Consider the following 25,358-nt stretch of genomic DNA (forward strand, 5'->3'; position numbering starts at 1 on the left):
ATGCTCCTAGCTCTTTCTCTGCACTCTCAGGTACCAGGGCCCCCAGTTTCCAGCCGCACCCACCCCACCTCGGGCCAGCGCCCTCCCGGGGCACGGCCAGACCGGGAAGGGCGGGCACCCCGCGCGTCCTGGGGGTCAGAAGGCGCGCACCGGGCTCATGGCTCTGGAGCCCCGCGGCCCCCAGCGCCGCGCGCCGCCCCCCGCGCCGGCTCCCTCCTCCCTCTTCCTCCTCCCCCCGCTCCCTCCCTCCTCCCCTCCCTCCTTCCCTCCCTCCCTCCGCGCTCAGAGCTGCGGCTGGAGCTGAGCGCGCCGCGTCGCCCGCTGCCGCCGGTGCGGAGCGTGGGGAGCACTCGGCCGCAACCCTCGCCCGCTGCGGAGGGTCGCGCCCGCGCCACCGGCCAGGCTGCCCTGTGCCGGGGCCTTTCCGTCCTTGGAGCGGATCGTTGCCCGCCGGGCGCCCGCCCGCAGTGACAGCGCCCGCCGGAGCCGAGGCCGCGATAGCGGCCGTGCCCATGACCGGGTAAGTGGTGCCCCGGGGCGCGCGGGCGCCGCCGGGGTGGGCGCGGGCGGGCGCGGGCGGGGCGAGAAGCCGGGCAAGTGGCAAGGCTGGCAGGTGGGGGAACGCGAGTCCCCGCCTGCGGCACCTGCACCCCGCGCCGGGCCTGCGTGTCCTTGCGGCGCCGCGGCCGCGCGTCACCCCGGGGCCCCAGCCGGCGGGCAGCGCCCCGCACCCAGATCCCTGCGCCCCGCATCCCGCGTGCACGCGCATCTGCGTCTAGGGAAAAATGCCTCCGGGGGCTGCGGGCGGGGTCCCGGGAGGGCACAACCGGGACGCGGGGCCTGGGCCAAGCTGACCGAGCGCACGCACCTCCAGAGCCTCGCTGTCCCCCCTCTCCCGTGCCCTCCCACTGTCATTCTCCCCAACACACGGTCTGAGAAACCCTCACACGTTCCCACACGTTCCCACTGTCCCCGCACGCCCACACAGACGTCTGCCCAGACGACCCTGCGCTGGTATGGGCAGTGCCCATGGCAAGCCGTCCCTGCCACACTTGGGTAACTCCTTCTGCATCCCTCCGTGCACAGCTGTCCTCCCCCTCCTCACCTGTGTGACCTTGGCCAGAAGGCTTTTCCTGTCCGGGCCTCAGTTTTCTCCAGGGCTTAGGATTCTGGCATTTGGAAGGCTGGGACAGCATCTCCCAGAGGAGGGAGCCCTGGATCTGCCCCTTGGGCAGCCATCCGGTTCTCTCTCTAGGACCTGGTCTCCTTCTTAATGCTGGCCTTGCAGGGCTTAGTGGCCAGGCCAGCTGAGGGTGGGTGGCAGGCAAGGTGGGGGCCTGGAGGGGATGTTGGGGAGCCCTGGGTGAGGGCCAGTTGAAGGGTTGGGAGAGAGTGGGGAAAGGCTTCCTCAAGGGTCAGGACAGGGCCAGCGTCCCTCAATTAGTCACTTGACACTCCCGGGGCCAGGTAGTGGGGCCACTCGGTTTTTCAAAGATGAGGCCACGGGGACTCAATCAAAAGTGGGTCCCTGATAGCTGCAAGGTTGACTCCAGCCTGACCCTGGCCATCCCAATCTCCCCTGGCTCCTTGCAAGGACTTGGGGGCCAGCCTGGCAGACATCACACTCATTTGCCCACTAGCTCTGTGCCCTCACCCCTGCTGTGCCCTCACCCACTGGTCTGTGAGCATCTTGAGTCAAGGACTGGTTCCTAATCTGTGCCAGCAGCTCAAGTGCCCACCATAGGCATGGCTCAGAGTGAGCACAGGTTTCCGTGTGGCACATTCATGACCTTGACTTCACTGAATCTGCAGAATCACCCGATGAGGGAGGCAAGGCCTGGATTTTCCCCCCATTTTTCAGATGAGAAAATTGAGGCCCCGAGAGGGGACGCTTGGCCCTGCATTGACTGAATGGGTGGATGACTGGGGCCATTCCCATGGGCCTGGCAGGGAGAGTGTCTCCCAGGTCCAGGTTCTAAGCTGGTTCCTGGACCCCTCAGCTGCGTCTCATCATCAACGCCAAGTGCGAGCCACTGGTTTCATCTCCCCCTTTCACAGCTGAGGAGACCAAGGCCACAAGGCTCATGAGAGAGGAGATGGGATGCAGACCTGGGCAGGGGGAACCCCAGCCTGAACTAGCCCACAGAGGGGAGATCTGGGGCCTGCCTGGGTCCCTGCCATGCTTCAGCTGAAACCTGGCAGAGGGTCCAAGGGTGTTGGAAGAGGCTGGGCAGCTGCTTTCCCAGGGTATTGATTGTCCCTGATGCTAGCCTCGGGAAGGAGGGCCAAGGACACAGCTAGTCTAGATCAGATCAACCCGGTCTATGCCCAGTGCTGCCAGGTGGTTTGAGCAAAGGGGCAGGCGGCTTTGGCACAGACATGTGGGGGGGGTGACGCAGGCAGATGGCACTAGGGTGGCGTGGGAGGGGGCTTTGTGTGGAGCCAGAAGGAGAGCCAGTCCTATGGGGAAGGAAGCCCCAAGCTATGAGCGCTGGGGCTGGGGAGAGAGCTATGACCATAGGCACAGAGGTGCTGCAACAGGCCCCTAAGGGGCAAAGAAGGCTTGGGGGAGCTCCTGGGTTTGCTGCCACCTCTGGGACTGATGGTTTTGTGACCTTGGCCAAGTCCCTTCCCTGCTCCAGGCCTGGAGAAGGTGGGGGGTGGACATCCGTGGACTCCGCTGACATTTCAGGATTCCCAGCTGGGGCTTTGGTGGTTGAATCATTTGCGAGCAAGCGGGGAGAGGCCCAGGCAGTGAGTCAGTGAACTCTCTCCATCCCAGAACGTGTTCTCCCAGGCTAGGAAGGCTGCTGAAGGGTTCTGGGGTCAGCTTAAGCCCCTCCCCCACACCTCTCTTGCCTTCCTGGTGGACAAGATGAGAGTGCCCTGGGCCCCTGGGGGCTTTGAGAGCTGACCTTCAGCTGGGACTCTTGAAGCCAGCGAAGTCAGGCCCAGCTTCCTTCCTCCCACCTTACAAAGTGAGTTGTCAGCACATTTGTGGGCTATGCCCATTGCACTCCCTTCCGATTTTAAACTGAGGGTTGTGTGTCTTTAACTGATGGCTGCTGTCTCTGTCAGAGGTTATCAGCACATCAAATAATGTCGGTCATGACAGTGATAATAATAATGCCAGTCATCTTGGGACAGACATGGTTCTCGGTGCTTCAGACATCCCTTCACTTCAGTGAAACAACAACCAAGTGTAGCAAGGGCTGTTACTATCCCCATTTTGCGTATGAGGAGACTGAGGCCCAGAGAGGTTAGGCAACTTGCCCAAGGTCACACAGCCAGTGGATGATAAAACCAGGATTGGCAGGCAAGCCATCAGGCTCCTGAGTCTGGTGTGTGCATGTAGCCACTAGCTCCATAGTCTCTAGAAGTCTGTGCTGAACTCAGCGGAATGGAGTGTTGTACATGTGAGCCGATTGTCAAGGACGCTTCCAGGCCTGAGAAGACCTTGCAGCTCAGAAGCTGAGCCACCTGTGCCCTCTATCTACCCACTGAGAAAAATGGACAAACCAAGGATTTATATCAATCTGAAGCAAGTTGGGGAACAATTTGCAGTTCAGTAAGTCTTCTGCATGGCCCCTCCAGTGCACCTCTACGAAGGGGCAGTCTCAGTGTGTGTAAACGGGACCTGGGCTGTGGCACCAAAGGCAGATGCTTCCATCTAACTGAGGGCTCACTGCTCCAGAACCTCGCCAGTGCCATCTCTGAGATGGGCCCAGGTGCTGGGCCCTGGCTGTGACTTTGCTGGGCATGGCAGGCAGAGACCTGGAATGTGCAGATGTCTTCACGCTGCCCCCCATCATTTCCTAGCCCTGGCTGAGCTGGCAGAAGCCAGGCCAAGTGGTGCCCGGCTGGAAAGCCCTCCCCTGCCTGTGCACCTTCTGTTGGGTGGGAGGTGCTGGAAGTGGGCCTGGGAGTGCCGCCTGGAGAGCAGAATCTGAGCCCACACGTCACCAGAACAGAGGGAAAGAGGCTCTTAGATGCAGGAGCGAAGGCCAGGCATCTTAGACTGCCCAAGGTTGGGAAGGGGACGAGGCCAAGGTCATATGGCTGAGTAGATGACAGAACCCAAACCAGAGCCACAGGCTGAGGTGGGAGGAAAGGACTAGACGTCTGTCCTGAGTCCCACCTCAAGAACTGGCAGGGGACTCAGGGCACAAGAGATTTCTAGAGATTTGGGTCCAAACCAGAGCTATGCAAAGGGGATGCTATGGTCAGTGTCTTTGGGGAGCGCTTTATTTAAAGGGGTTCTGAGCCTGATTCAGTGTTCTGTACATGGGTCCCTCAGTAAAAGGGAACCTTTTTATTCAAATGAGAAATTCTTTCCTACAGCCACAGTCTCGAGGCACTTTCTAAAGCTGCACAGTCCGATGCAGTAGCCAGTAACCACAAGTGGTAATTGAAGTACAATTTAAAATTCAGTGCCTCAGCCAAACTAGCCACATTTCAAGGTGGCTGCTGTATCAGACAGGGCAGCTAGAGAACACTTCCATCACAGCCAATGCAGACCCAATTCCTCACACAGACCCTGAGGCCACTCTCATGCCTACTCCCCCATGGCCCCTTGAAAGGGAGTGGGTCAAGCAGATGTGGGCGCCTCAGGGCAGCTGATCTGCCCCCTGGAGAATCTGGGGGCCTTTGCCACACTCGCCAAGGCTGGCCCAGGTGCCTCCACACGCATGGGGGAGGGAGGCACAAGCAGCCCACCACAAGGTGGAGATACCCAGCCTGGTCCAGCAGCGCACTGATTCCAGTGGCCTGGCATGCCAGCTTGGGGCAAACCCGGATCTGGCCCTGTTCCACGCTGATGAGGCCCCTTCCTTGTGCTCAGGCTGGCTCACAGGGGCATCCTGGTGGCAACTGGGCAGCTCTGGGTTTTTTTAAAAAAATAACACATTTCTTTCCATTTACAAATAATGCTGTTAACATGTATGCTCTTTATAGAAAATCCATGAAACACAAAGAAGTAGAAGGCATAGGAAGCCCCCTCCATCCTATTATCAAAATGCAAGCCAGTGCTTCCATTTTATTGGACGCGTTTCCACTCCGTTTTCTTTGCATAGACTATTTATTTTCACATTACTGTAATTATACCATGGGCATAATTGTGTAATCTATTTTTTACTTCACATAAGCATTTTCTTTATTAATATAATCCCTTCCTAAATGAATTTTTTTCAAAATGGATATAGTTTAATTTTTTTAAGATTATGAAAGCAGTAAGTGCTTATTGCAAAAATAAAGGACGAACTTGAATGATGCAAAGAAGGAACTACAAATGCTCATTCACTCATTCGACAGCTACTTATCAAGCACCCAGGACTGTATCAGGGCCGTCCTCAGGGCTGTAATTACAATTTTTAATGGATGAATAATATTCTCTCAAGAGAGTGTCATTCGCTTAATTATTTGGCTATTTGTGGAAATCCATGCAGTCGGATTTGTGTCGCTCTCATATGTGGGGCTCTGGCTGAGCACCTTCATGGGATAATGCTCACCCTGTCCGAAGGAAAGTGCGCAGACAGAAGCTCATTCTGCTAAATTGTTCTCCAGAAGGGCTTTGCAGCGTGCCCCAAGGCTTTTCCACCACAGCTTTGCCAGTGTATCGTCATCAAACAACATGGCATAAATACCTTGGTCCAAAATATCTGCTTTAGTTTCTGTTTCTTTAATTGCTCGTGAAGGTGAGCATTTCCCCACATGTTTATTAATTGTATGTCTTTTTTTTTTTAGTGATTTGTCTTTTCCCCACCTTTATTTATTGAATTCGTAGTGTTTCTCTTGTGTGTTTAAATAAACTTTATACATGAAAGGTAGTGACAATTTTGCATGCTCGTTGCAAATAATTTTTAAAACTTATTTTTTCTTTGCCTTTTCATTTTTTCATGCAAAAGGTAAGCACTTTCTGTCTCACAATTTTTTGTAATTGTTTTCCATCGCTTCTAAGTTACAAAATGCCTAACAGAAATCTGAGAATTATTCACATGTGAGTGTGTGTGTGTGTGTGTGTGTGTGTGTGTATTTTTAACATGTTTAACTCTTTAATCCGGGGGCAGGTAAACTTTTTCTGCGAAAGGTCCATTAATAAATATTTTCCACTTTGCGGGCCACACGGTCTCTGTCCCGACTGCTCAACACTGCGTGGAAGCACAAATGCAGACAGGACAGAAAAGAATGGGCGTGGCTGCGTGCCAATAAAACTTTATTCACAAGAACACTTGGCTGCCAGATTTGGCCCTCAGGCCTTGTTCACCAAACCCTGTTTAATCCAAAGGGAATTTGTCTGGAGGAATAATATGAGGTGAGGCTCAAAGGTACATCGTTTTCCATAGTTACATCCTCCCCATTTCTTCTATCAGAGCCTTTGTCCCTTGGCTAGTGTGTGACGACTCCTTCAGCACCGTCTCTGATGTGCAGTGGGGAAGACCTATTTCTGGGCTGTCTGCCCCGTCCCGTGGACCCATCTGTGTGCTCCAACGCCGGTAATGAGTGTTTACTTCTCACACCTTGTATCTTTTAATACCTGACCTGCAGGTCTCAGCTCAGTAATCTTAAAGCAAAACAAAACTCCTTTGCCCATTGTCCATTGAACTTTAGAACCATTTGGCAAGTTCCTTTCCTCTCTCCCCCTAAATCAAGCATCAGGACACACAGTCTCTGGACGTCTTTCGAGTTCTGAGCAGTGGGTGCTTCCCTACGGACTCGGTGGCGTCTGTTTCTCCGCAGACTGCGGGTTTTTCTTCTGGAGATACGCAGGGAGGCGGGTGTGGGCAGGAGATTGCGATCAGAAGCAAAGGCCCACAGCTGAGGATGGCCAGACGGCCCAGGATCACCAGACCCTCCTGATTAGGAAACAGGAAAACAAAGCTGGCAACCGAGGAAAGGACAGGGAGACACGGACTCACCGCTGGCCGGCTCCATTCCGGCTGCTGAGGACTCAGAAGACAGGGCTTTGCTCGTCGGCTTCCCTTTGGAAGTCATGGCTCTGGCTTGGCCCGAATGAAGGCACATTCAAAAGAGCCACCGTGGTCACCTTTCTTTGCCTGGCCCGGGAATGTCATCAGTCCCTGGACTTTGCCAATACTGGGCATCCTGCACGCCCATGTTTTGATGCAAAGCCTGAACCGGGGTGGAGGCCCATATGGCAGCTAGCTCTCTGCTGAACCACTGTCCACATGATCGCTGGCACAGCCCAGGATGGTGGCATGGGGAGTAACCTCGCAGGGAGGGCCCTTCTCCACACTGGACCAGCCTGGCTGAAAGTGCTCGGCGCTCCTGTGCCCCGTGTGGACAATGGTGCCTGCTTCTGGGGCCACATTTGGGCCTCTACCTGCCACACCAGGTCCCGGAGACCTTCCCTGACGCCCCCAACCACAGACCTCAGCTCTGTTCCTCCTGGGAGAACCTGGGTGAAAGGTCCTATCTTGGTTTGGAGCCGCAAGCCTGGGAGGGTGCACGGGGCCCAGGGCCTGGTGGTCTGGGCTCCTCGGGCTGCTGGGGTCCCTGAGCACTGCCCTGGGAGGGGGTGGCCCCTGCGGTCAGATGGAGGGTCCCACTATGCTGTGTCCCAGCACCTACAGCAGGACAGACAGGAGGAAGGGGCGCAAGGCACAGGCCCATCCTGGACACCCCCCACCCCACCTGCTCTCTCCTGTGGCCCTTGGCTCGATGGCCTTGATGTCCCCCAGAGAAGCCCGTGGGGTGGCAGGAGGCAGCCCGCTCATGAAAGGGGGTGCCAGCCCCCCCAGGATCTACCATCAGGCTCGCCCCCAAGGGAGGAGCACAGGGGTGGGCTTGCAGGGCAGGACTCCCTGGCTTCACCAGCCCGGTCCAGCCCCGCTCCCCTCATCTCTTCCTCAGCCATCCCCCACCCCCTTCCTGGCCCCCGGCCTGGCCTCCATGATATTTGGCCGTGGACAGAGGGGTCAGGGGCTTCTGTGGTTACACGCTGAGGGGTGAACTGAGACCCCATGTTGTTGCCATTGAGGTGTCCTGACATGCACGCACCCCCCCACACACACACTCCCTCTTGGGACCCCTGGCCCTGCAGGAGCTCTGTGGTGTCCTCGTAGGAGCTTTGCTGGAAATGCTTCTGGGTTTTCATACTGTTGTCCTCTGTTAGAACCAGCCTTTCAGGCCCCAGCAGGGCTCCGTCTCTGTGATTCAGATGGCAGCCAGGGCCTTGGTGACTTTCAGGTTGTGACGTCGCTGCCTGTTGGGGTTAGTAAGGATCCTGGAGTCGGAGCTGGAAGCCTTGCAGTTGCCCCCCATGGGCGGTAGCTTCTGAGGTGTCTTCTGGGATGGCACTGTTGGCCACTCTCTCCTCTGTCAGTGCATTTGGCAGTAGGTGTCCCTCCGGGGTCAGCCTGGAAAGGTGGCATGAGTGCTTTGGTGTGCTAGTTCTTTTTGTCTGGGTCACAGAAGGCCAGCTAGACTCAACTCCCGTCTTTAGTCTGTATACATCTTCTCTGCTCCTACCAGCATCCTTGCCCAAGGCCAAGGTCTTTACTAAGTGCTCAGAGTGGCCTGTGCCCAGGGTCTCTGCATGGTGACAATCCTCATCAGCTCTTTCTCCACACTGAGTTGGCTCTAACCTCCAGCCAAGCCGTGTCCTACGAGGCCCAAGGAGGCCTACTTTGCCAACAATCAGAGACCCCTGGGTGGAGCCCAAGTTAGCCCACCACATATCTCCCATCCCCCATTTGGGGCCTGACCTTCCAGACTCTTTTATTGGCCACAGAGAAGTGGGTCTCCTTCCCTGACAGTCCTCCTGGCCCCCGACCTTGACCCAATGAGTCCCCTTACGCTATCTTCTCAAAGACTTCAGCCTGTTTCCAGAAACCAGATCCTCTCCCCACCAAGACCCACCATGGAGCCCCCATGGAGTCTGTCCCCAGGAGGATATATGTGTGCCCTGGCAGTCTCCTTATCTAGTCACCCCTGGTCTTGCAGTGTCCTGGGGCCACCAGCTGTCATTTCCTTAATTACCTGTTTAGGCCTTGGCTGCCTCCGGTGGCTTGGAGCGGGCTTTGGGGATCAGAAGCTGGCAGGGCAAGCAGCCTGGTACCATGGACAGAGCTGGGGAGACCTGGGGGAGGATTGGGACCGGGCACCCTTATTCTGTCCATGTGTTTGTTCTCTGGCTATGAAGGCCTGAGTACAGGGACCCACTATCTCCCAGCCCCCAGATGTGTGTTCTCTGCCCTTTGCAGGCTGGAGGCATGCCCCAGAGGCCAGGCACGGCATTTCTGGGTCCCCCCACCCCGCCACTCCAGAGACCACAAGCCAGGCCATGTTCTGCTGGGTGGGCCTGGGACCTCACTGCCCACCAACTGCTCACAGACTAAAGCAGGAGGGGCGTGGGCCAGAGTGGGCCAGACTGTGAGTGTGGGAAGGGGACGGCTGGCTCCAGCTCCCTGCTGCAATGCAGCTCTCTCGGCCACAGCTGCTGTAATTGGATAATTAGTGTCATTATGCTTCCTGCCCATCGCTTCTCGCTCTCCTGCTCTCTCCAGCTCTCCTTTTCTAGCTCTCTTCCCTTCGCTGGCAGGAAATAAATGACTGCCCCACCCCAGGGTAGAGTCATGAGCCCCTTAATGACACTTCAAGGCTCTAGCCAGAAAGGGGTTTCCAACTTCCCTCTGGGACCCAGGGGCACCGGCTGCCGTGAGGGCCACCATATGAGAGTGTGGGCTTCCAGAAGCATTCTGGGGAGCCAGTTATCCTCGAAGTGCCCAGAGCTCTGCAGGAGGGATTCAGTGCCAGGCCAGGTCGAGGACGACCCCAGCAACAGGGAAGCGTGCGAGAGGCGTATGGGGTCAGCCCCTGGCCAAGCGGAATGTTCTGGCCTCACTAGTGGAGCCTGGTACTGACCTATGAATTCTGGGGTCCAGATGGGCTCAGAGAGAGCTCAGGGCTTCAGGGAAGACCGAGGGTGGGCGGGTGTGGCAGCCAGACTGACTCAATAAGAAGCATTTCCATCTCTCATCTTCCTGGAGAAGAAATCTTCCAGGGAAATGGGCTCCCTGGGGACACTTCTATGTATGTGTGTGTGGTGGCACCCCTGTCCTAGGAGCTCACACCAACCCCAGCAGGAGGAACCAGGACCCATTTCCCAGATTCAAAAGTGGAGATCCAGAGAGGTTGAGTAACTTATGCCAGCTCACACAGCCATTCCTGACTCCAGCACCTGCATTCCCAAGCCCTGAGCTTTACAGGGACAGAATTCCTGTCTTGTCACTTTGTTGAACTCTTCATTGGTTGTAATCGTGTTCGTTGCTTTCCTGGGGTTTTCTGGGCAGTCACTTGGCAGAGGAACAATGTCGAATTCTCTGGAACCAGACCACCTCAGTTCATGTTGGCCTCTGCTCCTTGCTGGCTGTATGACCTTGAGTGAGCTTCATTTTTTTTTCATGTATGCAAAGTGCAGTTTTTAAAAACAAAGCAACAAAAACAGAGAAGAGGCCATCGCCTCTTGAGTGAGCTGTTTAACCTCTCTGTGCCTCAGCAGCTTCAGCTGTAAAGTGGGGATAATCCGTCTTCTGCTTTAAAGGCTTAGCACAGAGGGAATGTATCGTTCCACCAAAGCATGGAGAAGAGCATTGGCAGTGCCTATGACCAGATTGGTATTCTGTCTCTCTCTTCAGTACTCTCATGGCTGTCTCCTCCTGCTTTGGCTAGAACTTCTAGGACAATGTCAAATGGCACAGGTGAGAGCTCCGGATCGTCACACGTCCCAGGGAGTCCATGGAAGGATGAGGGTTTGGTAGGTCATGGAGACTTCAGGGTGACCTCCTGGCTCTCCTAGAACCAGGGCTGGCTTTGGGCGCTGAGGGAAGGTAGGCATGGTACCTGGTGATGGAGGCTGGGTTCCTCCCCACACACCTGAATTGCCTAGGAGATGGGCTTGACCTCTTTAATGGAGACCCAGCTTAATGGAGGCATAGACGAGATAGGAATTCATTTCTTTCACACGTAAAAGTCTAGGTAGGCAACCTAGGGCTGGTCTGAGCATTGGAGACCCGGGCTGGTTTGATGGTGTTGCTCTCCCAAACACACAGTGAGCCAGGTAGAGTAAGATAGCTGCTTCTGCTCCGGTCTTCACATCAGCATTCCAGCTGGCAGGGAAGATCACATTCCTTTCCTTTAAGGACACAACTCTGAAGTTGGCCTTATCCCTCTTTTTACCCATGCACTAAGAACCCTTAGTGCTGTCCATGAGTAAGGTGTGTCACTGTCCTTTTTGCTGAAATCTCATTGGCCAGGACATAGTCACATGATCATACATAGCTACACCAGAGTAGGGGGATATAGTCATTAGCTGGATGACAAGACACCTGGCTAAAAATTAAAATACAACATAGGAAGAGGGAAATAGAAATCGGGGAATGTCTAGCAAGTCTCTGCCACAATCTCCTGGGGGTTTGTTAGCATCTCCTAAAGCCATATTGTATCAACAGAACCTGCAATCTGGAGGCCAGGACTACCCCTTCTGGTCCCTTCTGAAGACAGGTTGGTCAGCGCCTCTGAGGAAATTCATATCAGCAGCAATGAGAGAGAGAGAGAGAGAGAGAGAGAGAGAGAGAGAGAGAGAGAGAGAGAGGCCACACTTCTACCAGGGAGGAGGGAAGACTGCTGGCAATGGCCACCAGCAAGCCTCGCCTCTCTGCTCATCTGCTTCTCTGCCACCTAATAGGCAACCAGACAGCTGAGGCAGGATGTGGATGGTGCCAAAGTTCACTGTGATTGAAGGGTGGTGTAGGACACATACGGAAGGGTCTTCTTAGGTTCCCATTTCAGGTAGGGGGTGCTCCTGAAAGTTCAAATCCACATGGGCAGAATCATCTGTTGATCGGTGCTTGAGGCAGTGGGACTCCTGCCATCACTGTGCGGCCCAGGGCATCATGGGAGGTTACTTCTGGACTGGTGGCACCTGTTTGGTTTTTGAATTGCAGTAACATACACATAGCATGGAATTTACCGTCTTAACTATTTTTAAGTGTACAGTTCCGTGGCATTAAGTGCGTTCACAGTGTTGTGCAACAATTGTCACCATCCATCTTCAGAATTTTCCATCATCCCAAGCTGAAACTCTGTCCACATTAAACACTAACTCTCCATCCCCCTCCCCCAGTCCCTGGTAAACAGCTTTCTGCTTTCTGTTCCTATGAATTTGCATACTCTAAGGACCTCGTACAAGTGGTATCATACACTATTTACCCTTTTGTGACTGGCTTCTTTCACTTAGCATAATGTCCCCAAGCTTCATCCGTATTGTAGCGTGTGTCAGAATTTCCTTCCTTTTTGAGGCTGAATAATATTCTACTGCATGGAGAGACCACGTTTTGTTCATTCCTCTGTCCATGGACACTTGGGTTGCTTCCACCTTTTGGCTTTTGTGAGTACTGCTGCTCTGAACATGAGTGTATAAATCTCTCAAAGACATTGCTTCCATTCTTGGGGTAGATATCCATATGTAAGATTGCTGGACCCTATTGTAATTCTATGTTTAATTTTTTGAGAAACTGCCATACTGTTTTATATAGTGGCTGCACCATTTTACATTCTCTGTTGGTGCTTGTCTTAACTGGATAATTCTGGTCGCTTCCTGGAGCCTCTGGAAGCAGGTAAATATGTGGTGTCAACCTTTGCTGGGCCTCAGGATCCCCTGAGGGAGGCTTCACAGAGTCTCGGTGCCACCTCCCTTCCGACTGTTAAAGTCCGGCTGGGACAGAGCATTTTTAAAGTCCCCCTCCAGGTCTGGCGTCTGCCGCTCTAGATTAGACTAAAGCATCGGGCCACCAGTTCTCGACGGGTGCTGTAGAGGTTCACCAACCCAGGTCCCTGCCACCCCCAGGAATCTAGACTTGGGAGCTTTCTCTGGGTTCCAGAATCCTCCCTGGCTGGACTCTGTGCATATCTGTCTTTCTGTTGGCCTGAGACAGTCCTTCGAGTCTGGACTGGGCTCTGGGTGGGAAGCCACCTTTGGCCTTGCTGGCAGCCCCCAGTGTGTTCCTGAGGTGGTCCTGGTGCCCTGGTCACAATGTAACAGGCCCTCCCCTAGGGGCAGTCTTGCAGGGACAGAAGCAGGAGGGTATGTACGTGAGTTTGGGGAGAGGGTGCCTTGATGGTGATTGACCCTTTTCTGCTGTTATTGTTTTTGCCCAAAGCTGCTCCCTGGGAGAGCCATTTGATGTGTGCACATATTGTACCAGGAACAAGGAGGAGGAAGGAACGGAGGGGGGGCTGTCCCTTTAAATCTGTTTTCTCTGTTTTATTTCCTTCTCTTTTCCCATCCTCCTCCCTCCACTAGCACAAGTGGTGGGGCTGTGAGGGCCTAGGAGCTGCAGTGACGGTGCCTCTGAAATATTAATGAGGCTGTTCTCTGCCTCAGCTCCTTCCCCCGCTCCCTCCCTCCCTCCCTGACTGAATGCAGGCCTCGTCCTTGGAGCCCTCCTTTCCCTTACTGGGTGGTCACCAAGGTGCATCAAGCAGAGGGGCTGGTCCAGGGGGCCTGGCAGGAGGGCTAGTGGCCAGGCTGGGGAGTGGGGTTCATGGGAAGTCAAGGGTTAAAGGGGCACCTTGGGCCACTGTCTTCACCTTCCTGGATCAAACCAGTCCCAGAAGAGGGCAGGGCAAGTAGGGTCCCCCTAGGGCTTCTGCCTGCTCCCCACCTGCTGCCAGCAGGCTTGACCAAGCCCCACCAGTACAGTAGTTGTGCAGGAGGCCCTGGCTGGCCTTTGGGGCCTCCTGCTCTTGGTTCTATGGGGTCTGGCCTGGGTTCCAGGGACCTGGCCCAGGTTCCACATGCCTGGAGGTAAAGAGAGGAGGGGACTGTTATTTCAAGGAATCCCCACAATGAGTCACATTGCTGAGCCATGGGTCATTCTGGAAAGTGAGGCCCTGCTCAGTGGATCTGTGGGGAGATGCTAAAGGGCAGTGTGCCTCAAGGAGGGCAGCAGTGGAAGGCACATGGGGGGTGGGGGGCCGGCTTCGCCTCAGGCCTGCATCTCTTGCCCTCTGACCCTGCCTCAGATGACCTTGGACTTGGCTGTGCTGGGTTATGCTCCTTTCTTGCCCCGAGGCATGGCATCTCCTGTGGAAGCCCCCAGGTGGCAGGACCCAGCCCTTTCCCTCAGGCATCAGTCCATTGGACTCACTTAGTGACTTGGGAATGACACCAGGAACTGAGACAGCCTGGCTTCTAGCTTGTACTGCCAGCTGGGCTCCATCCACCCTGGGAAGGCAGCAAATGCCACACCATCAACATGGGGACAGACGCCCACTCTGACCCCAGCAACTGCAGACTGCTGGAGGACAGGGGCTGCAATGGGACTGTGTTTCCACAATTGAGAATGGGGTGCATTCTAATGCATTGCAACCTCTGACTTGGAGGACAGCAGTGGGATTCCGTCCTCCATTCCTTGCCCCCTCCGTAAAGGTGAGGCTGGGCAGCCCCACACAGAGCTGAGGAAGCAGAAGGCTCCAGGGGCTGAGCTCCAGGCATCGTGACGTGGCCAGGATGTCTGATCATTGAACCTCCCTCAGCCCTCACTGGGTGTTTGTGAGGCTGCAATGACAGAAGCACCTGGCGCAGGGGTCCCAAGAGAGGGGACCCTGAGAACACAGGTGCCCCCATGTCGTTCAGGAAGCTCCAGGGCCAGGGGGAAGGGTTTCAAGGAGGCGAAGTGGGGGATCCAGGCAAATTAAGTCAGAGGGGCTGGGAGAGCCCCAAAAACCTGAACAGACCTAGCCAAAAAGGGCCAGGGAGGAAGAGAGGATTCCTGGGTTTCTAGTCCGGTGGACATGAGTCACTGGGCTTAGGGGCAGGAGATGTCAGGATGTCCAGGCCCTGCTGGAGAGAAATGTCCAGAAGGCAGCTGGGGGGCTGGGGGCAGGCATGAACTTAGGTGATCTCTTGCAGTGCTCTGGCAACCCCCTGAGGTAGCGGCCTGTTGAAAGTGACAGAGCGCGGATGAGGCGGGCCAGGGAACCACCACAGGTCTCTGCTCTTGCCACCCCACCATGCTGGCCAATTTATGCCAGAATGGAGCAAATGCCAGAAGGTCCCAGTCCCCCTCTGTGGAGTTTCTCAATTCAATTAAGCCAATTAAGGTCTGAAAGATGAAAGGGTACAGAAACGGTACATTCCCTGCCCTTTGGGTTTCTACAAGCCGTTCTAGGCAGCCAGCCCATGGCCAGAACGTCTCTGTCAGGCCTGTAGAACGGATAGGACTGGTCACTTCTGTTCTTGGCCGTTTTCGTGGTAGCTGCTGTCCTTATTCGGACTGAGGAAGGCCATTGCCCAGACTTACAGAGAACCCAGGAAAAAACAGTATGTGCTGTTTGGTCTCCATCGTGGCCAACAGTCACTCAAGACAGACGGTTTACCTGACGGCCCCTGTCTGCCTTAGGGCCTGTGGAGTTAATGAAGGTGAGGAAGGTTAGCACAAGCACAGTTTTCAACTTGAGGAAACCCCAGAACTGAAGCAGGGCCTCTGAGCACTCAGAGAGTCACCTGCTGGGGTTCCTGGGCTTCTCTGCTGCCCTTCATCCCTGTACCCCACCCTTGTGTTCTCCACGATGGTGATTCCCCCCTCCCAAGGCTCCCAGCTCCTCCTTGGCTGGCCAGGCCCCTGCTCACTCACTTCCCCAGGTTTCCGTCCTCACCCAGGCTTGACCACGCAATGGACTTCACGCCAAGTCAATAACTACATGTCTCAAAGAGCTTTCGACCCCCAGGCGGGAAAGACATGCTCACAGGTAGTTGCGATGCCAAGCAGAGCGAAATAGGAACAGTCATGGGAATCTAGACTCAGCAGCAATCAATTTTGGCAGATACTTTCTGTAGAACGTTCCACTTCAATTACTGCTCGAATTCATTGGATGTCATCAGGTGGAGAGGGGACAGAAGGTGTGCAGGGCAGGGCACATGGAGTGCTCAGCACTGGCAAGGCCGTGCGCTGGAGCAGGGTGAGCGGTGCAGTGAGCAGACCAGTGTGGGGCACGACTGAACAGGCTGGAGCAGGAGAGGAACCGGAAGGTCCTTTGAAGGAAGCAAAGGTGCTTGATGGGTGGGGAGTGGGGGAATTGAAACAGAGGGTGTGGCTTTCTGGAGGCCTGTGCAGCTTAGAGGCAGAGTGACAGTACCTGAAGCAGGGAAGGTGGTGTCCCAGAGCAGGGTGGTGACGAGCCGCTCCACTGAAGGGAGACCTGTTAGGTGGTAGACTGCACGTGGGGCCTGCTTGGTGGGGAATGAGGGAGAAGGATGGGGCCACAGCTGCAGGCAGGGTGCCAAGGAATACTGCAGTGAGGAGGGCCGCGGGGCCATCCAAGAGGCCGTAGTAAGGGGTAAAATTGCTTTGTACCCCACCCAGTCTCCTTATCATGAATCACTTTGGGTCCAGTTGGCCACAGCAATGACAGCTCACCAGTTAGGAGCAGCTCAAGGACCCATCGTGACTCTGTCTGGGCTGCTGTTGCTTAACCCAAGGAAGGGCCACCCTGGGGGGCAGGGGCAGGAGTGTGAGGAGAAGGAGAGAGCTGGCCTGGGTGAGTCCTGGTGGAGGTGGGTAGGGACGCTGTGCTGCCAGCCTGAAATGGGCATTTCTGTCAAGCCACTGGGATCAGCCCATCCAACTATGCACCATGCACTCTGTCACACCCTGGAGCCCACCAGTGCCCTGGGGCAGAAGCCAGGCACCTTCCAACCAAGTCTTCTCCAAGTGGGTATGGAGGCCAACAAGATAAAAGGTTCCAAAGGAACAAAAGCATCCATCTACTTCCCTTTTAGAAAGAGCCCCTATGGAGTCCCTAGGTGGCTCAGTGGGGACCACAGGCACACAGCTGGCCTCATGCAGAAGGTCTCAGAATGCAGGCCAATGTCCTGCCTGCCAAGGCCTGCCAAGGCCTGCCAAGGGCATCAGAGTCTGGGGCGAGTGCCCACCACTCCCGTCCGTCTGGGAGGGAAGCCTACTGCGAGAGCTGCTGTGTCCTGGGGACTCACGTTTATGCTGGATGTCCCCACCCCCTGGCCTCTACACTCATAGCACCCCTTGGTTGGTCCTCTCCTAGTAGCCCTGCCTGCCTGGGGCCTGGAAGACAGCTGAGCCCAGGAAATTGATTCGGGGGGGGGGGTTGTGGGCCCAATGCTGGCTGAAGCCGGTGTCTACATAGGTGACCCAGACCCTGACCGTGTCCCTCCCCTCCAGCAGCCAACAGGCTAAACAAAGGTCCAGAGAGGGGAAGGAAACTTGGTGGGGGGGAAGGCATGGGTGGAGGCACCCAGCAGGGCTGTCTGGAGAGGACCGAGGAGTGCAGGTGACAGGTGAAATCTGCCATTGCTGTCTCCAGCGGTTCTTGAAATGGCCCATGGAGGCCTGTGGTCAGTAGCAGGAGACCTGGGTGTCCTCATAGCTCTGCCACTTCACCTGGCTAAGTCTTGGTTTTTTGCACAGGCAAATAGGAGAGTAATTCCTGCCGCACCCACCTGGGTGGGTGGGGTGCATTCACATAGCACCCCAGAAGGAGCCTACCCTGCCTCTCACACCACGAAAGCTTTGCTTCCTTCAAGTCCCGGCGCTCTGCTGCCCCACACATCCCTGAGTTCAGGGCTCACCCCTATTGCCCCAGCCCTCACCCAGTCAGGCAGAATGACTGGACTGCAGCCCCTGCCCTCATCTCCTGGCTTCTGTCCTCACCCAGTAGCCCTCCGCTTGGTGGTGGCCCATGTCACTTGTGGCCCCATGGAAACTGGCCCCATGGAATCCGTACCTGCCTTCCCCCACCGACCTGTCCTATTACCTGCCTTCTTCCCAATGTCAGAACATTCTTCCCTCCAGAAGAAAGGCTCACTCCTCTACCTTGTTCTGGTCTTTTCTCAAATGTGCCCCTTCAGAGAGGCCTTGCCTGCCCCTGCCCCGCACTGAAACCACGCTCCCACTGGTCTGATGTTGGTTTCTCACCAGCAGGCCCTGCTTGATACCCATCTCCCAGCCAGACAGAAAGCGCAGGAATCCATTCAGTCCTGTGCGCCCGTCTGGCTGCAGTGCGGGCAAGTGGTAGACACTCAGTAAAGATTTGTCAGGTGGTGAACTGGAAGGGTGGGCAGTGGGGAGGTGCGTGCGTGGGGGAGAAAACAGCACCTTTGTGGGTCTGCCACTCGGTTCCCTCATCTTCTGGCAATGAAAGCAGCTCTGTGTGGAAGGTGTCTAGGGAGGTAACACTGGTGGCCATTTTCTGAGGCACCTCTCTGCCTCCCAGACTTCACGGGCAAGGACTGCTCTAGGTACACATGCTTTTTCTTGACAGTGTGGGGCCAGTGTCCATCCAGAGGAACTGAGGTCCCCACCACGTTCTGAGCCCACTGAGGGCTGTGGTGTACCCCTACTCCCGGCATTCAGCATTCACTGGGCTCTGAGTGACAGGCAGGGGGGCTCTCCTGAGAGTAGCAGGCCACTGGGCTCTGGCTTATTGTTTCCATGGGCAGTTCTACGTAGATCAGAAGTCTGGATTGGTGGCTGAATTTGCCTCCAAGAAGATCCTTCTAAGCCAGGAGCCTCCCCAGAGGCGGGGGATCAGGGCCAACTAAGCCATGTTGCCAGGAGCCCTCTTTGCTGGTGTGAAGGCCAAGGCCATGTGCACTGAGCATAGTTCAGTCCTAGGAGCTTAGCGCATAGCCTTGGGGGATGCTTCCACTCATGCACAGGCCACAGGCCTGCAAAGAGAGGTGGGGAAAGAACAGCAGGAGAAGCTAGGAGCCTGGGACCGGTGCACCAAGCAGGCCCCCCGTGGTCTGCACCGCCTGACCCTGTTGGACGCTGGGGGCAGGGCAGCCCAGGTCGCAGAGGTATCTTGGGCAGGTATGGACAGTGGTGGTGGGGTGTGGGGACAGTGAAAGGGATGACAGCTTCATTGCTCTGCAGAGGAGTGAAGGTGGTGTGGCTCAGGAGTCAGCTGACTGCTCTCAGTGTGGGGGTGGCAGCAGCACAGTGGGGCAGGGCAACAGAGAAGTCAAGTCGCCAGTGACCTGTGGCTGCTTTCCCATTTCTCCTGTGTGCCCCCTCCTCCACCCGTCCCCTTACACTCCCTTTATCCCCGTCCTTCCCTCTCTCCCTCCTTCCCTCCCTCTCCCTCCCCCCTTTCTCTGGGCCTCCTCCCATTTTTGCCCCCACCCCAGGTACCCTCAGGGCAGCAGAGACACTCTGACCTGGCGCCCAGCTGGCCCTGTCCATGGCTTGGCCCGCTCCCTGGACCCCTGCGCAGCACCGGGCCTGAAACTGTGAGCTCTGAGCAGCAGAGGCCGAGCCAGAAGACCGCCTAGCCGCCCAGGATTTATAGCATGCCGGCCTCACAGGGCGAGTCTTAATCAGGCAAGAGGCTGAGGTGATGAAGCTGGAGGAGGGGCACGGCCAGGGGAGCACAGGGGCACAGCTAAGCCACCCATACCAGGGCAAGACCTTCACTAATCAATTCCCGCCCTACAGGCTTGGGCGCTCACGGTGGGCAGGACTAGGGGGTGGCCTGGCAGGTGGGCCTGGCAGGACACAAGGGCCACTGGCACAGCCTGGGAGGTGAATTTTGCATTCAGTGAGTCATGACTTGGACTAAGTGCACATTTGTAGACAATGTGCTAGAAGAGTGGACCTCGGTTTTGCCTCAGCTGTGCCCCTGGCTTCTTCTCATCTTCTCCCCAGGTGTCTGCACTTGGCCACTTCCCTGCTGTCACCACCTCCGCTACCCCTCCCCCAGGCACTAGGACCTCAGGTGGCCACCTGCTCCCAGCTGAGGCTGCGCCTGTGAGAAGGCCCAGCACCCTCTCCTCCCAGAGCAACAGGAAAGATGGGTGACATGGCCAACAGTTCCATCGAGTTCCACCCCAAGCCCCAGCAGCAGCGGGAAGCCCCCCATGCAGGCGGCTTTGGGTGCACACTGGCTGAGCTGCGCTCCCTCATGGAGCTCCGAGGGGCCGAGGCACTGCAGAAGGTCCAGGAAGCCTATGGGGATGTCAGCGGGCTCTGCAGAAGGCTGAAGACCTCACCCACAGAAGGTAAGTCTGCCAGCGGAGTCCCAGCATGGCCACATGTGCACAGGGGCCTCAGGGTCATGTGCCATCTGACTCTCCTCCTGGCCATCGAGGGACATCCTGAAGATGTTCCCTACCCCCAGGGCAGACCCGGTCAAGGGCTGTGTGGCGCCACTGTAGCAGCTTCCTCGAGGCACACTTGACCCTGACCGTGCCCTCTCTGGGCGGCCACTTCCCTCTGAGCAGGAGATGGTCTGCATGGGGTGAGGAGGTCACTCTTTGGGAAACCTGCAGTCCTCAAGGAGCTGTGGCCTGACCACTGCACCCAGGCCTCCATAATCAGCAGCTCCATGCTCACCTCTCTTCTTTGGGGTCAATAGAAATCAAGCCACAGAGAAGAGGAAGCGTGTGCAGGCAGCATGGCCCATCTGAGTGTTCTGGGTACCCTGTGTGCTCAGCCCTGTGTCAAGAGGGATGGGAAGAGGAGGAAGGGGGGCAGCGTGTGGTCCCTCCAAGGGCTTGGGTTGCAGGAGGCTTCTCCCTGGCAAGGGGGGTGGGGTGGTGCCCAGAGTGCCGAGTGAAGGTGGCACTGGTGGCAGGCTGTCCCAAAGAGGCGCAAGCCTGAGGCACTGTAGATATGCGCAGACCTGCTTCAGGGAGCCTCTAAGGGGCCTGGGGAGCGTCCTCTAGAAAATTCTAGGAGTGTAAGCCAAACTACCATCTTGGGTCTCTGCCTCTGCCCTGTGGCCCTTTCCCGCTGATCCGAAGGCAAACCTCTGCCCTGCCCTACACCAACCTTCCCAGTCCTGCCTGCCAGGTCTGCTGGGAGGCTGGGACCACCACGAGCCAGGCTGGGCCCCAGATTCCAGAAGCTGGAGTGTTTTCTGGTCCAGCTGGCACCTCCCTGGCAGGGCTGCTGGGGCTGTCCCAGTCTGGTGCCAGGCCTGTCCTGGGCCAGGGCTTGTTGATCTCATAGCTCCGGTCTGAGCTATCACACCTTCACCCACCCAGGGCCCTGGCCATCATCCTTGTCTCTTGCTCCCTGGCCCTGTCTGTTTGCGGGTGACTCATGGGTTGCAGCAGGGAATAGAGATGGCCCACTCAGGAGGAGCTGGGCCTGAGGGCCAGGTGAGAGGGTCCCCACCTAGCCACATCAGGAACTCCGAAGTGCGTGGCCTGCCCTGCGCTTCCTGGGTCTCTCTTGCTTTGCACTCTAAAGGGACCCAGCCTGATAAGGTGTGTCATGGGGGCAGATGGTTTGGCTTGGGGCCAAAGGATCTCTCCCCTTCCCTCTCCCTTGCCCTCCCCCATAATTTGGGGCCATTTAGCCACAAGAGCTCTGGCCTCCCCCAGATAAAAGGAAGCAGATGGGCTTCAGCTGGCAGCTCTTTCCTCTGCCTGTCAGGCCTTGTTAAATATTTAAAATGTCAAGGCCCCTGGGAACCTGCCCGATTCTGCCACAGCAGCTCTGGAGTGTGCCCGGTGCCTGTGGAGGGCCAGGCATGGAGAAGGGCAGGTTCCCAGGTGGGTGGCCCGGCCCCAACAGAGGGAGCCAGCCAGGCCTGGTCTGCATCCCGAAGAATGAACAGTGCGAGGTCCACCCCTCCCCTCTCCGACTCCGGGAGACCTCTCGGTCTGGACACCAGAAGTGGGTTACTGTGGCCTCCCCAGAAAATGTGGGATCCTCGCACACCTGCTGACTTGGTTCCAGAGTTCTCACTCAGACACTCACACACACACACACACACACACACACACACTCACTCCTGCTCAGACACAGTGGCCTGAGCTCATGGGAGGAGCCAGTTTAGCTGTGTCCCAGGCCCTACATCAAGCCCCTGGCAAGGTAGGTAGACTGGGGGTGCCTTGGGAAGGGTGGAGAGCTGCGTGGTATATTGGGGGAGGGGACTTTGTACCAATCCAAGAGGATTCCAGAAGCCAGGGAACCTGAGTCTTATGCCAAGCTCAGTGGTAGGCCCGCTTGGGGGACCTGGGCCCCTGTCTGGCCTTCAGCAGCAGTCATGGAAAGGAGGGGGCGGATTAGCCAGGAGCCACACAATGTGGTCCTAATTCAATTCCAATGGCATCTGGCCTCTGCTCTGGGCAGGGCGCCCATCTGTGTCCATGCCAACCGATGGCCCCTGCCCCCACACCCTGGACCTAGGCTGCCCTTTGGTAGCCTGCTGGGCCAGTGCATGCATGCTCAGAACCAGAGGGGCTGCAGCTGCTTCTTCCCCCCACAAGTGAGTGCTTCAGTGGCGGCAGCTGTCAGGACTCCTGAGTCCACAGGAAGGCCAAGGCCTGGAGCTGGTCTAGGGCAAGGGAGAGAGAAGCATTGCTGCAGCATCAAGGGCAAACCAAGGCCAAGGGACAGGCTGATGGAGGGAGGGAGGAGGAAGGGAGGGAAGGAAGGAGGGAGGGAGGGAGCAAACTCCTGGTGAGGAGGCCCCCTGAGGGCCCAGCTTCCCTTGAGAACAAGCTGGGTATTCCCAGGCTGGGCAGCAGGCAGGATGCAGATTCACGTGAGCTCTGGGGGTGAGGGGGGAGCAGGGCTGTCCCCCTTGCGGGCTCAAGATCAGTGCCTTTTCCCAGGGCAGAGGGAGGGGAGACTCTGGGTGTCTGGGAGACCCGGGTTCAGTTCAAGTGCCTCCCTAATCCTGATCACACCTTCCCTATGTCCTGTAGCTCAAGGACACAGGCCCCAGTCAGGAGTAGGACACAAGCCCCCAGCCCTTAGAAGCTGAGGTCCTGAACTTCTCCCAGACACCAAACTAGAAAGCTGCAGACTCCAGAAATTTGAGCCCCAGTCGGCTGGCACGATAAGGCCAGGGGGAGAAGGGCAGGGACAGCTGCTGCTCTGCTGGGTGGGGAGGAGAGCGTATGGTCATCGCCTAGCTCGGGGGACGCGCCAAGGCTGTGCTGTCTGTGGGCTTTTACTCTTGTCAGTCCCTCCACCTCGGACGGCCCCACCCTGCCCCTCCCCAGAAGCCATCTTTCCCTGTCCATTGCACACCCGCCCTCCTTCCTCCTGACTCCTGCACCACACTTAGCACTTTCTTGTTCTGGCGTCCTCTGAGGCCAGGTCTTGTGTGCCTTCCCAAGCTGGCTGAGAGCACCCAATAGGCTGTAACCTGGGCCCTTTTGGTGGCCGCCTGTCCTGGAAGGAGGCTGTGGGAGTGGCAGCTACTCAGGCCTGGGAACTGCAAGTTGCCATCGGTCCACCAGGTGTCAGTGTGGGGCTGGGCACTTGGGGGCAAAGAAGCAAGAAAGGCTGGGGGACAATGGCAGCACCAACTAGCGTGGTGGACAGATGTACCTGGAAGGAAGCAGAATCCTGAGAGCTGAGGGTGGGACCAGGGGACTGCATTGTCCCATCTGCCTGCCTCCGGGGAAGGTGGCCAAGTGGGTGTTGGGCCTGGGAGGCACTGGCTGGGATGCTGCGCCCACATGGAAGGAAACCTTCAGTACTTTCAAGCATGAGCCTCAGGAGACTCATGCTCTAGAGGCAAAGACCCGGAGGCTTTGGCACAGGCCTGGGTGGGAAGTGGGCTGTTCCCAGAAGAGAAGTAAGGGCCCTGCTTCCAAGTCCCCCTTTGTGGCTATTGATTCTCAGCCCCTATGTGGACCAGACCCGCCCTTCCTCCCAGCCCACACACAGCAGCTTGCCTGGGATATGGAGGGGCCTCCCGGGGCTCTATAGCCATTGGGTCAGGCCCCTCTCAGCCCCTCAGCCCCACATCACAGTGCCTCATCTGCTGAGGCCACAGGGGCTTCCCCACTGGGACTGGTTTCCCCAGGCGTCATCCTCCTTGTCCTCTGCTTGGTGGCCTGAGGACACCGTGGCGTGAACATGAACCATTGACAATCCCATTAGCCTTACAGACAATTGCCTCTTGTGCAGTGGCTGGGGGGGGGCCTGTGGGCAGGGTGAGGAGCCCATGTCCCGTCGCACCCTTCGCCATGACCCCCAGCTCAGGGATGGAGGTTGGGGTCTGGGGAACGCATTAGGAAGGAGGAAGCTGTCTCCTCTCCGGAGGGTTGGCCATGAAAGCACGGGGCTGAGGGCGTCATGAGTTTCCAAGCCCTTGCTCGATGGAGTTAGAAGACTGACAACATCCCTTCAGAGGGACCCACTGTAGTCCCTAGGCCTCCCTGGGAGCATCAGGGGGATGGTCCAGCCCTTCCTCATGCGAGGGGCTCCGAGTTCTCTTGTGATTATGTACCTGCGCTATCCAGGAAGCTGGAGGGGCCACATAGACACTCCCACATACATGCCCCCAGCGTTGGCCAGGCCAGTGCAGTTCCCACCTTCTGGATACTTTCAGTCCACAAGGACAGACAGACATGCTCGGGAGAAGGGGAGGAAGGAGCAGAGTTGTGGGCTGCCTTTCTCATCATCTCTATGCCTCTGCTCCTCATCCGGGCGCCCTGCAGGCCTGGCCGACAATGCCAATGACTTGGAGAAGCGCAGGCAGATCTATGGGCAGAACTTCATCCCTCCCAAGCAGCCCAAGACCTTCCTGCAGCTGGTTTGGGAAGCCCTGCAGGACGTAACCCTCATCATCCTGGAAGTGGCCGCCATCGTCTCCCTGGGCCTCTCATTCTATGCGCCGCCTGGAGAGGAGAGCGAAGGTGAGGGGCAGGGCCCAGAGGGCTCGTGAGGGAGGACCTGGCAGGAAGGGGCAGAACAAGGGCAGCAGCACAGTTGGGCTGCCAGGAGGGGAGGAATGGAACCCGCAGTGAGGGAGGGTCACAGGATGTCCCTACCCCAGTGGCAGGAAGGAGCCAGCTGGAGTGACTCCTCTACCACTTCTGTACTTCCTTTTGTCGTCGGGTGCAGCGTGCGGGAATGTGTCAGCTGGGGCAGAAGATGAAGGGGAAGCCGAGGCTGGCTGGATCGAGGGGGCAGCCATCCTGCTATCTGTCATCTGCGTGGTGCTGGTCACAGCCTTCAATGACTGGAGCAAGGAGAAGCAGTTCCGAGGCCTGCAGAGCCGAATTGAGCAGGAGCAGAAGTTCACAGTCATACGGAATGGGCAGCTCCTCCAGGTCCCAGTGGCGGCTCTGGTAGTGGGGGACATCGCCCAGGTCAAGTATGGTGAGTGTGCCTGTCACCACCCCCTCTGTGAAGGAAGCTCAGCTCCCATTCTGGGGAGAGTGTGCGCTGGTGGAGACGCCACCCCCACCCCCAGGGCAGGCCTTCTCCCTAGGATCATGCGTGCCCTCACCTGTGGGAGGCTGGAGGTTGGGAGCGTGGGCAGAAGGCCCCAGGAAACGGACTGTCCCCACGGCCTGTCCAGGGCTTTCCCAGCACTGCAGGATGCTT

General features: G+C 57.0%; 1 protein-coding gene across 11 annotated transcripts in view; it reads left to right on the forward strand.

Annotated features, from left to right (window-relative positions):
• The first annotated feature begins 255 nt into the window (after positions 1-255).
• ATP2B3 (ATPase plasma membrane Ca2+ transporting 3) overlaps positions 256-25,358 on the forward strand; it is a 69,073-nt gene continuing 43,970 nt past the window's right edge. For 6 of the 11 annotated variants that reach the window (XM_074323937.1, XM_074323930.1, XM_074323934.1 and 3 more), the window contains exons 1-5: positions 272-520; positions 19,187-19,379; positions 19,704-20,056; positions 24,467-24,664; positions 24,873-25,130. In XM_074323937.1, coding sequence (XP_074180038.1) covers positions 19,849-20,056; positions 24,467-24,664; positions 24,873-25,130 — 664 coding nt within the window. In that variant the 5' untranslated portion in view covers positions 272-520; positions 19,187-19,379; positions 19,704-19,848. Of the gene's footprint in view, positions 521-19,186; positions 19,393-19,703; positions 20,057-24,466; positions 24,665-24,872; positions 25,131-25,358 lie in introns of all 11 variants that reach the window. The other 5 variants (XM_074323931.1, XM_074323936.1, XM_074323939.1 and 2 more) reach the window with 4 other exon arrangements.

The sequence above is a fragment of the Rhinolophus sinicus genome, chromosome X (genome assembly GCF_036562045.2).
Source record: "Rhinolophus sinicus isolate RSC01 chromosome X, ASM3656204v1, whole genome shotgun sequence".
Classification (NCBI taxonomy): Eukaryota; Metazoa; Chordata; class Mammalia; order Chiroptera; family Rhinolophidae; genus Rhinolophus; species Rhinolophus sinicus.